Source organism: Dendronephthya gigantea, unplaced genomic scaffold (assembly GCF_004324835.1).
Source record: "Dendronephthya gigantea isolate DGI-Jeju-01 unplaced genomic scaffold, DenGig_1.0 000003F, whole genome shotgun sequence".
Classification (NCBI taxonomy): domain Eukaryota; kingdom Metazoa; phylum Cnidaria; class Anthozoa; order Malacalcyonacea; family Nephtheidae; genus Dendronephthya; species Dendronephthya gigantea.
The window spans coordinates 4,307,224-4,320,368 of record NW_021163013.1 but is presented as its reverse complement, the minus strand read 5'-3'; the positions used below and the strand labels follow the sequence as shown (position 1 = coordinate 4,320,368).

General features: G+C 37.1%; 1 protein-coding gene and 1 pseudogene across 1 annotated transcript; both read left to right on the top strand.

Moving 5' to 3' along the window:
• The first annotated feature begins 6,551 nt into the window (after positions 1–6,551).
• On the top strand, positions 6,552–9,816 carry LOC114541095 (annotated as a pseudogene).
• Positions 9,817–10,944: 1,128 nt separating this feature from the next.
• On the top strand, positions 10,945–12,207 carry LOC114541082 (chromobox protein homolog 5-like). The gene is made up of 4 exons (XM_028561067.1): positions 10,945–11,124; positions 11,251–11,336; positions 11,549–11,725; positions 12,132–12,207. Exons 1-4 carry the CDS (start codon positions 10,945–10,947, stop codon positions 12,205–12,207), a joined length of 519 nt encoding a protein of 172 aa, XP_028416868.1.
• Positions 12,208–13,145: the final 938 nt, after the last annotated feature.

Sequence of the window (13,145 nt, the reverse complement as noted above, 5' to 3'; positions counted from 1 at the left end):
GAAATTAAAATATTCCATATTGTTGTCCCAAACCGGGATCGCGTATAATGGACGGTGGAAGCAGGCCTGACAGCCACGTGAGCAGGTTGCCTATATTCACAGTAGACACAAAATGGTGCAAATCATAAAATCATTATTTTCTCCAGGCCCCTTCGCTTTCTCTTCGCCGCCTGCATTAGGCGAAGAATTCTTGAGCTGCAGCTATCTCGGTTATTTTTTAATGGCTGTTTGATGGGCTGGATAACGTAAATCTATTCAAATCGTTTCGAGACTGTTTCTTCACAGTGTTGCATTACCATCACGGTTAAATTTTGTCATATGTAATATTATTATTAACTCGCATTGCGCATGCGTGTGCAGGCGAGTTCTTAAAATGGGAAGCGTTCTTATTAATATTTTTATGTTCGAGAATTTCGCGACCCGCAAGGTGCGATAAGGTGCGCTCACCTGCAAGCCACGAGCTATGCAGGCGTGGTTGCTAAGCTAACGTGCATTCTGCACTGCTGAGTGCATTCGTTCATGACGTTCATCGTTTTCTTGTGGACAAAAGACGATAAAAATTCAAGATATTTCGAAATGTGGCTTCCAAGTGCCATGTTTATCTTAACGCTGACCTTACATACAACTGCACACGCCGAGCACAGTAGCCCTACACTAAAAGATGCCGAGCGTTTTCAACTCCATATCGCTATGAATTCTCTGATCAAACTGAATACAATCTCAAATCAATCTCACGAGTTCTCACTAGTACTATCTATTGAAAACAATACAACGACGTTGTCAATGAACTGTGTCATGACGTGCTACGAATATCTGAACATAGCCCTACGAATATTGTCATAGCCCTAGCTCGACTCAAGCAATGCCAGTTTAATGCCTAGCGGGCATCTTGTTTATTATATAATATGCAGTGTTTTATTGACGAGTCCGCCATTTTGAAAAGCGATAATAACGCATGTGCGAATATTCATGATATTAAAGCCGGTTTTCCACTAGCGATATTTTTCGCGCGAAGCGACATTTTACTTTTGTTTCAGAGCTCTCAACTGCAACCATCTGGAACAAATACAAAGGAATAAAGGCGGTTTTCCACTAGGCGGAATTTTTCGATCGAACGAAATTTTTCGCTCAATTTTCTTTTCAATTGTGAGAAGTCGACCGAAGCGGATTCGCTTGACCGACCACAATTCAAAAGAAAATTGAGCGAAAAATTTCGTTCGATCGAAAAATTCCGCCTAGTGGAAAACCGCCTTAAAGTCGCTTCGCGCGAAAAATATCGCTAGTGGAAAACCGGCTTAAAGCCGGTTATCGTGTTTGATCCACCGATGTGGAATCAAGAAGGGGGATAAAAAACTTTTCAAAAAAACAGTTTTTATTATATAATAAGCAAAATAACACATGGATGCTTGGAAATATGGAATTTATTTCTCGTGTTGAGAAAGATATCTCACTCATTCGCTGCGCTCACTCGTTCGATATCATTCTCAACACTCGAAATAAATTCCATATTTCTGCGCGTCCATGTATTATTCTCTATAATACACACCATCGAGTTCTACTGATGAATGGATATTATTTATAGACTTTTATTCCATTTTTTTGGTTGTTTTTTAAAATTGTGTATTTATATTCATTTACTTTTAATTCCTGTATAGCGAATCCTATCGTGCAGATAGCTTTTTTTAATTTTTTTATTTTGCATTGCTTCAAATCGACCGGTATGATTTGCAAGCCTAGCTCACAATTAGCTACAACTCATGGAGCAATTCTATTTATTTATTACTGAAATGAAATGGCATTATGAGAAAGTATGTTACCTAAAAATTCCGTTCAATCAGCAAATAATAAAAGCTATCGTTTTTAAATTACGAGGGAGCGCATTTATCTAACTACAATTTAGCCGCAGATCTTGATGAAACATCATTAATAAGCTGGAACTCGGAACATTAGATTTGTAGATTGGCGATCAACTCGATGTTATTTAAACTAACCGGCTCTTAAACAACTGGTTACTAAGCTAGCTGTGATAGCTTGCATATCCTGGAGTTCTGCGCACGGGTACCGTGAGGAAGTTAATTGAAGCAAAACAATATGACACCTACATTCTTTGCTGGAAAAGCGTTCAACCAAAAGTGATAGCTTATAATAGATCATATTATTGCCTGGTTATTATTTTGAAAATATATTTTGCTGCTCTGCGTGTACGTTAAGTTTAAGGTGGTGGCAAAGGTGGCAGGAATGTATCCTAGCCTTACTAGCTAAATCTCTGCATGCCCCCGCCACAAAAACTGTTTTCTTCGCCCCGGCATGCATGAATATAGTGAATTAAATAAAGCACATACTTCTTTATTTTCTTGTCGAAACCCTTAGCTTAGATCGAAACTTTCAGAATTTCGGATTTTTTTGCGTATAATAGCTATTTGATATAGCTATATATATATATATTTACACAACACGTATATGATGCTGAAAATTGTAAATCAAAGATCTAATAAGGTCTGGGCTTTTACGGTCGAGTTGACAATCAAATAAAACATAATAATAAAAATTAAAGACTTCGCTGTGTATACTGTACATAGTGGAATGATTTGAAGTTGGATTTCAGTTTTCCAGCGCAGCGTTAAATGTCGTCCTCTTTGCGAAACACCATTTTGATAACCTCAAAGCTGTCCATTGTAAATCCGACGGTGTTATATAAAAACAAACGATTGTTGTTCCTGTCTCCTGAATACGTTTGCGGCGATAAGGTTGCGTTAAAACCCTTTTAGACCATGCGTCATATTTCCCACGAACCGAAAGAAGCCTACATTTAACAGACGCCAAAACGCACAGTTTGTAACAAGTCTGTAAATAGTTTGTTCACAAGCTGACAACAAGATGTGTTCACATTGCTTAATCCAAGTCAGTGTAGCTTGCGACAAGCTGTCAACAAAATGTCACATTGCTTGCTTCTAGTTGTTGTAACAAGTCTTGACAAGTTGTTGACAACTTGTGGCAAAGTGCGGTGACATTTAAATTTCAAATTATACTCTTAGGCCGAAGTTACCTCCGTCGGAATATTATCATAAAGTTTATAATATGTTACATGTTTGCAGGGAGTTTTTTAGGTGTATTTTATCATCATGAGAGCTTTATTTAAGTCCCAACAGGAGGGAAAGTAAAGTAAATATTTAGCTATTTAATCATAGAAAGTTGCTGGGAAATCATAATGCACTTGCGAATTAATAAGCTATCTAAACGTTATATTTGTAGTTTGGTGGCATCTCGGCTTTAATTAAACTGACTGGATGTTGAAGAAGGTTGCTTCCATGCTGTGTTGGACGACATATCCCGGAGTTCTACGCACAGTACAACCAGAAAGTTCATTGAAGCGGAACAATATGACACCAGAAAAATATTCAACCAAAATACGAACTGCATGAATATCCATAACTATTCCTATATTCATCACTAAAAATATGCTTCAATTTTATATTTATTTCATAATAAAAATGATCATTTTGAAAGTGAATCGTACTGATGATGAAGGCCTATGCAAACATCTTTCATTTCTTCTCATTTGGGTTAAAATCAATCATCCGGATAAATGACATCAACGCTAAAACATTTGAAAGCTGAAGTTTTATAAGATGGGCATGTCAGAGATAAGAAGCAATCCTTCTATCTTCGTCTTCGCGCCGGTAAAGTTCTTTGCAGCGCGAGTATCTGGATCACTGTTTTTCCAAAATTTAGGAGAGGAATTGAAGTTATTGTTCACAGAAGATAAAGTAAGGGTAACACTGCCTTAACAGTCCAGTCCAACTGCATGAACATTTTTATCAAACTCGATTGTTTGCAAAACTTATCAACAGAGAACGTAATGCTAGAGATTGCCGTAATATAATTAGTGTAAATTCAAAGGGAAATTATTCATTTTTTACATTTTACTATGAAACACGTGTGATTGTACCGTTTAACAATTGAGTATAATGAAAGTGCATTTTTTCGAAGATTTAGTTGAGTTGATAAATTTTATTTTTAATTTTTAGAACATCAACGAGCGAGGATAGAAATATGAACTGCGCGTTTGTCTTAATGTTCGTTGTTCTCGTTCCGGGAGCAATTTCAAGTGTTGCAGTTGGTAGGTCGTCAAACACAATGCAAACATGAATATTGTAGAATAATATCTCTATTAAAACTTAAAAGTTGTAGACGTGTTAGAACTGGTAACTAACCAACGTGTGATTGTTTAATCACAAAATTTTGGGAAAAAGTATTTCAAACTATATATTTGAAATTTCGCGAAAACTGTTTGTATGTAGTACATTCATGCACAATTGAATTTTATAGCTCGAGTTAATTGTATTTGATTTTACTCATGTGACTATAGTTTTGTCTTTCACTATACTTCTCTTGTTATTTAAGGGTTAGAGACTGTTTTAGCCGAGAGCAATCTTGAACTTTTTAGTTCATTTTAAGTAAAGAAAATACGAACATTATAGTCTCTAACAGTTTTAATATACAATCTGAGTTAATTGATTGCTGAAGATCCAATGTAAGAGCTATATTTATATTAAGAAATGATATTAAAAAGACGTTCAAAAAGGAAATCAAACGGTTCAACAATTTATCATCAAAATTATTTAACCAGAAGAAATTTAAATTTGGCTTCTCCACATTGTTGTGTCATTATTGTATTTTCCAATTATACCTTTAAAGATGGATACACTCCATAATAACTTTGCTTTTACGGTATGGAATCATCGATAAATCACGGTTTTCATTGGTTGTTGCGAATAAACTAGGATTCCTATGATCTGTCGCCAGGCAACAAGAAACAACGTGGTTAATTTGATTGATTGAATCCACGCGATGATTGTATGATTAAATGCATATGCAAAAAAAGAGAACTGCATTTCACAAGAACTTTTCACTGTTGAAAATGCTAGCATTTTATATTAGCGCCAAGGGACTTTGGATGCGTGTATTTATATATAGTTAGAACTGAGTATTGCTGGATATATAGATACTGTAGTAAATATACTGATATCTGCCCAGTCCAAACATATTTATTTGGCAGACCCATTCAATTCGAGATGTTTACAAAATAAAAAAAATAACAAAAAAATTAATAAATCTCAAACTCAAAACATTCAAAACCAGCACATGCATATCGCAATATATAGTTTGAATATGTACCTCCCCGTTTGGTTTATAGTTTGTACCTTCGAAGTATGGAAAAATTTTCTGAAACTGCCATCTGCTATCGACTCTTCCTATTCTTCCCTAAAACTAGAATTTCCCAGAGGAGCGTGGGTCCTTTTTTCAAGTTTCAAAACAGTATTATAATGATTTTAGGTGTATAATTCTTTCCTTTTCTTTCTCATTCTAGAATATAACTTCGAAGGTTCAATTCCGAGCGAAATCAGCCCAAAAACCAATTTGCAAATCACCACAAGTCGCTTCAAAAAAGGATCAAAATCACTGAAATGGCAATGGAGTGCGGCACAGAAGCTGACTTGGGATCTTTCCGCAAAGAACGTGCAAATCAAAAGGAACGCTGGAATACAAATTTGGGTTCATAATTCGGAAGCATTGGCTAATAAGTGTCTATCTATCTGTGTTCGGCAATTGCAAGATTCCAGTGAGAAAAATTTTTGTTTTCCCTTTTCTCTCAATTTTAAAGGCTGGAGAGGAGCATGGGTATCATACTCGGAATTTTTTGGATGTTCTACAACATCATCTGCATCAGTCCGCGGGCAACAAAACTACGTCGGAAAAGTCAAACAGTTTACAATTACAGCTCCTTCCGGCGTAACATCATCGAAAACTTTGCACATTGACTTTTTAAGATTTCTTGATAAGCTTCCCACTGGAACACGAGATTTAATCGTCCCACCTCTAACATATGTAGAGTCAAACCAAAACTACTGTACGAGTTGTAGCAAAATATTTTCTGGTTTAACTCAAGAAGATGCTTTGTTAAGACACAGGCGAAAATCGTTCTGGCATCAAATATACCGTTGGAGCCTACAACCTGCGTATCCCTCATTACCCTCTACAGTGGATTCCTCAAAAATGACCGCTATTACTGAAATAACTCGACGTTTAATTAATTGGTACGCAAGTGACACCCATGCATTTACAACAATCCCTCACAGTGTCTCTACAACTGACTCGTTTCTTAAACATCGGTGGGACAGTTTGGTGAAATATTTTGACGATGCACGAGTACAATATCAGAAGTTGTTAAAAGGTGGTTCGACCACTCCCAATTCTGGATTATTTTCACGAAATGACAAATCGAAAGCTCGCGGTGGAATAGAAGAATTTTCGTTCGTTCACCATAGGGTCCTACTTCCGTTGACGTTAGAATTTCATCTTAAGTCGCGTACAGTCGAGGTCGAACATGTCGCCTGTGAATTCGCTAAAAAGTATAACTGTGATTCCGGAAATACCCTCGCTGATGCGGATGTGGAAGCAATTACTGGCAAAGATGCTTCATTAAAGGCGTCTTTTAGAGCTTCCTATAGCCGTTCGTTTGATTCTACCAGCAACGATATGGCTCCTAAATGCTCAACAGTAAAAAAGCCTGCGTTGAACATGTCAAGGGAGCTTTAGAGAGCATCAGTAATCTTCGTAAAACAAAGATAATTGGGCTTATGAATTACTTAAAAGATCAAGGGTTGAGCAAAGGAAGTGCGCTTGGCTCCATGGACCACGAACTCCTTCAAATGACGGGCTTTCTGCATTCAATGTTCTTGATGCGAAACATCTCGCTTCAGACATGGTTGAAACGATGAAATGGTATGTGGAGTTTGGAGAGGTTTACCAAGAAACGTTTGAGTTCAAGGGCAGTACCGCGGACAGGATACGAAGTGCAATGTTGTATCGATTGATGGCCGTGCTTGCGATGCCTGAAAGTAATAAGGAAGAGAAGACTAAAAAGATTCGAGATATGGACGCATTTAAAAGATGGGTTGAGAACGCCTTGAGTGTCACTGAAGGACTTTCGGGACTTGTTAAGCCAGATTACACGGTTTTCCATCACAAGACATTTTACGCCTCTGCATATGGTCCTCAAGCATTGCATACAGTTGCTTTGATTTCTTCCCTGCTGGAAGAAACAGCTTTGAGTTAAGTAGCCAGATAAAATTGAATATAATCGACTCATTAAAAGTCCTTCGAATAAGCGCTGTTCTCTATTCGACTCCTAGTTCGATTGGTGCGCGTTTTCCGCGTTATGATCAAGCCATTCTTGCTGAAATGGTGCCAGCCTATTGTTACATGGCCACGAAATCTCCTTCAAAAGACTACCTGGCCAACGGTGATCCGAATTTCAACTCTGATTTAGCTGAAGTTCGCATGTGTCTCCGACTCTATCAACCAGTTCCTGGAAGCTGTACCGGCGAATTAAATGAAAGACTTTGCCAGGGTAAAGCATCAAGGATTTACTACTTGAACACGCTGGGTTCTTTGGAAATCATAGAAAGAGTAAAACGCCTCGCCGCCACATACAAAATTGGCCCAAGAAAATGGTTTTATAAAGCGGAAGAATCACCAATAGGTCACTGGGCAAAACAGTTTGGATCGTTTAGCGTACATCGCAGAGATGACTGGGCAGTTTCCATGAAAGGTTTTGACAAGTTTGTTTGGGATTTTGAAAGTGGCAAGGATAATATCTATGGAATGTATGGCAGTCATGGAGCAATGCTAATAGCAAACAGTGAGGCAGCCCTGAGTTCGAAAAACATAGACAAAGGATGGGATTGGAGAAAAATTCCTGGTACCACTGCAGTTAACCTGCCGTATACAGATATGGCAACCTATAGCCGCAGTAGTGCACGACAGTACAACCCGGCGGATAATGCTATGGCCGGTGGTTTGTTCCTCGAAGGTAGTAAAGGCAAAAGACAATCTCGGAATGGTGTATTTGGTATGGACTTTAAACAACCCACATATATTGGGGAAAAAAGTTCACCTTTTAAGACAGTTGATTTTCGCTTCAAGAAATCAGTGTTTTTCTACGACGATCTCATTGTATCGCTTGGATCAAACATTCAACACAATGGTCAAAATTATGAAGTTCATACCACATTGTTCCAAGATTTGATGCCTTCAACCAGTTCTTCATCCAGCAGCACTTCGTCTTCAAATATCTTTTCTTGCAATAATAATGGTTTATCGACCAAAACATCCTGGTCAAATATTGAACTGGCAATACTGGTGGATGTTAATGGAAACAGGTGAGAAATATGTATTTTCACCAAATACCAGCACCAGATATATTTGTAGAATTATAGAGAGGGAAATACCAACCATTCCACGTAAATCGACATCGTGTATGTATTCTCGCAGTCGACAAACTTTATTAATTGTGCATGATGAAAGATATATTTTTAATTATTTTCAACTTTATTATTGTGTGATAAATTTCGAAATAATGCAATCATGGCCAGAAATGCAGCCATATACTGGTGCATGTCAAAATTAATACAAAACTAAGAACTGATCCTGAAATAAAAACTGAACCGCATGAACCCACACACCTCACCACTAACCTGTATTTTTGGCCATGGATAGTTTTTTTAAAGCGAAGTAACTAATCAATGCATTATCAATACTGACAAAAGTGGTTCTTCGTATACTTTTTTTATGAAAACGCATTTGTTTTTATGCAGCGTGCTTGCCATGATGCATGCATTAGCACAATGTTTGAAGCATGATAGCATAGCAATTAACTTTGAGTGCATGTGCAACGTCGGATACACGCGCGCGCTCATCGAAGAAGGCGCGCTTTTTGTAAAGCGATATTATAGCATGATAGTTTTGCAAACAAAAATACGCAGACGAACTTTATCTATAAATATTTTTTATCGTTGAGACTTGCGGTGTAAGATAATTAGGTGCTGTTATCTGAATAATGATTGATCTTTTTTGCGCTTTAAAGGTATTATGTCCCTAATCCAGACAGCCAAGGTTTGGTTCTTCATCGTAACAAAAGGCAAGATTCCTATAAGGCAAATAGAAATCCACCCGAAGCAACAAATGGCATGTATTGCACAGCGTGGTTTAACCACGGTAGAAATCCCTCAGGAGCAAAATCGAAATATGAATATGCTGTGCAAGTAGATGCAGAACCGTCCAGTGGTACGAAAAAGACGCAACTCGTTCCGAGCAACAGATATCGTGTCATTAAGAAATCTGCAAAAACACATGTTGTAGAATTCAAAGAACATAACGGCAGAGGTCTTGTCTATGGCTACGTCGTCTTCCCTATTTCTCCTTCAAAGGCAGTGAGAGTAGGAAAAAGTGGTCCAATAAAATCTGTTTTACAACAAAGTATTATGATGACAGAGGAAACAACAAGTCCTAAACGGTTGTATATAAGCGTGAAATCACCCCAATTAAAGCTGGAACAAATAGATCAATCACCATCGTGGTGCAAGGGAGGAAAGACTAATCCATCGAGGAACGGAGACGTTGATGAAACTTTGCTGTATTGTTCCAAGAGCGCTGATCAATCTGTTCACATAAATTTACGCAAACCCAACCAATGGTCAAAATTACTATCTTTATACGTTGGAGGAAAAAATAAAACGGGCTCTAAAAATGATTATCTGGAACGAGCAGAGGCCCCAAATCATAGCCTTCTGAAATTCAACAAACTACAAAACGGAGCAGAAACAGAAGTGGCTTTCCAGTAATATCATTGGAACAATATATATCATTGGAACTATTATTTGTGTATAAAAAAATCCAGAACTCCGTGCTTGCAATTTAGCGTATGTAACCTTTGTCCGTCTGTTAAACATTGCATTTTATGGCATTCTATTAGCGTAGTTTCAACATGAAATATAGTCCTTATTTCCGGGCATCCATGTGTTATTCTATAATTTATTATAATAATTTTTACAGCGGTATCCTCTCTAAAAAAGTTAACAGCTGAAAAATGGCGAGAATGTCAACTCTTCCAATGCATCGATATAAGCATGATGGGACAAAATAATTCTTAAAGCACGCTTCTGAAAACCTTCAATTTCATCATTTATGTAAGTAGGTATATATAATGATGCACAAGCGTAACATATAAAGTCTTTTACCCGCTTTTGTATGAAAATTATGGATATGTTTGTCACACATTTTAAGTTCTTTTGGTTATAGTAAGGCGCAATATTTCAACTGTACTGACCACATCAACTGATAATTATTTTTATGAAGAAGGGAAAGAAAATAAGGCACACAAAATTTATGGAATTTTGTATTATAATACTAATCCAAAACTTGACGAAATTTTGATTTTAAACATTCTCACTATATTACGGTACTTGCCAGGAATGGCAAAAAAAAAACATTGTTTAAACCGGGTTTTTTATGAAATGTGTGTTACTATCTGCTCGAAACGGTTGTTTTTCACAAAATTTACGACATCGCTATATACCATTTGTCGATTTCATGAACAATTTCTATGAACATTAATAAATTATACACCTTGCAAAGTGATTATGGCTTTTTATGCAAAATAAGTTGACTTGGCATTGGGCATAAGCGGTTTTTATGCCTGGAAAATATGATCGTATGCAAACAAAATGTCTAATAAAATCGAAGTACGTGCACCGGTGTATTGTTTCTATATAAGTGTCTTAAGAGTTAAGACATACCACTTATTAACCGAATTTGAGGTCCGTACTAGAAAAATGTCAGACCGCGAGGTCTTGGAAATCGGACAGAGCGATAGCAAGGTCCGTACATAAAAGACCGGGGTCTGATATTTTTCCAGCACGGACCGAACGTATTCGGTTAATGAGGAATTTAATTTATTATATGGCATACAGTATTTAGTTTACTGGCCAGAAATTCGTGACAGTCAGCGGTCTGGCGCGCAGTTTCATAAATTCAGCAGTTTTGCTTGTTGGCTCGGGGATTTTGAGATACGTCATGTCTTTCTAATTAATATTCATAAAGATGGCGGGTGGCTTGCGCGAATATGCAAATAACGAGGGATTTTACGTTCAAATGCACAATGCATCTTCGGGAGATTTACTTTGGGGAGGCTCTAAATCTCTCAAATCAAGGAAAAGGAAGGCTTCTCGTGAGTTTTATCCAGTAGAGAGATTGGTTTCAAAGAAGAGAGTGCGAAATACGGTAGGAAATGTTAATGAATTTATATTTTATATACATGCATTTGAAATCGTGTATTTAATAGTATTTTACAGCGGCAGCTGATTCTAAATCCCGTTGAATAACATTTTTTGATTATCTCTTTCACAGACGGAATACTTGGTAAAATGGAAAGGATATAGTGCCTTCCAAAATACATGGGAAGAGGAAGATAATTTAACTGCTGATCTCATAAGGTATTTTGTGACTGAGTATTATTAAATTCAGTACATTATAATGTGTAATATTTCTTATAAATGTTTGTGCACTCTCTGCATGTTTGAATGAGTTGATGTGCTGCAATTGATGATGCATAACTGATAATGCAAAGCTGCTTAACAATTGTCAAATTGGAAACATGTACACTACATTAAATTCTTAAATGTGTACTTGATATTTTCTTTTTCAGGAGTTATAACAAGCCATGTATTCCACCTGAGAGATTATGTAGGAATCTCGACTTTCTACAGGTGGCTCTGACAACAAAGTTAAAGTCAAAGAACAGGAACAAGTTAATTTTAGATTTTGAGCATGATGTTTTTAGATATTTATTTTATGGGAAGGGAAGACAATCAAGGGACAACAAGTATTTATTATTAGAAAAAAAACAATTTTATTAGATGTAAGTTTGTAGACAATTGGGATGTAGTTTTAAATAGGATTGGTGATGGAGTAGCAATAAAATACCCTGTTAAAGTGAGGGCATTTTTAAAGAAGTCACCGAAAAGTTTTAGCATGGCTAGTGGAACACTTCAGGAAAGTCGGCAGATGTTAATTGAAAAATTATCAATTGATTTTGTACGACAATCTGTTACAGTTCCTACAGTAGATTAAATATACTATTATTCTTAAGTTTTATATATGGTTTGTTATATACAGTTATTTTTACATTTCAGTTAATTGTTTGATAAGTTCTGCTTTACTCTTTCTGCTATATCCTTTTGCATTACGCCTTTTCAATTCTTGCCTTAATTCCTTAATTGTTAATCTAGAATAATCCACATTGCCGCTACTGGTAGGGATGGTGTCATGGGTAGTACTGAATACACTGGGCACACACTCATTTGACTGGTTAGATAGGTTACCATCTTGATTTAATTGCTGACTGCACTTACTCGTTTTCTTTTTTGCCTGCTTTCTCTGATCCCACTCTCCCAATACAACTCATTATTTTGAGTGTAAGCTCTAGGTTTCCTTTCACAATCCTGCAGTTCCCATTGCCTTTTCTCATGTCGAAGTACATCGCATGCCGAGTCCCATTTGTTTGACTTTCGCAAAACTATATTCCGAGCAACATCATTATTCTTTTCCACCCCCTGTCCTGTAAAGATCTTCACTGACCCATAAAGCTCTAAAAACCTTGGGAAGTGCTGTACCATGATGTGCATATAGGGGGTTATCCTTTTTCTCTCATAGCCTTCCCTCTTACCATTCATTGAAAGGAAACATTTTACCCAGTCCTTAGCCATTATCCATAATTCTGTTGGATTTTCATCTGGACTCCAGTTAGTTATTACCTTATATAGCTCGTCAAAACCTTTCCATATTGTTATAATGTCATCAACAGTCTCTGGACGCAAAATCCCAGCCATCTTTTGAGGTAACTCTTCCAGAAGACGCTTCTTATCTGACCCCAGCAAGCTGGTCCAATCATGATGGCCACTTGATTTCCCATCAGCATCCCTCTTTTCCCACACATCAAAAGATACACCACAAGATCTAACTGTCTGGATTAGCTTCTCCAGATGAACTCCACGAACTGAACCTCTTGGACAATCAATCTCTTCCTCTTTGTCCCAATCAATGCACTCCAGCACCAAGTTTTCAGTAAGAATATCTGTCACACGAAGTAGCAAGTGCAACTCATCTGGTACAACATGGTCAAGATCAATGTTAAACAACGGCGGCTGATTACAACAATAGTTATCTTTTGACTTAGTGCACATAGCATGCATTTCTTCCAAAGACCTGGACAATTCAGGTTTGTTAAAGTGAGTGTAATGTTG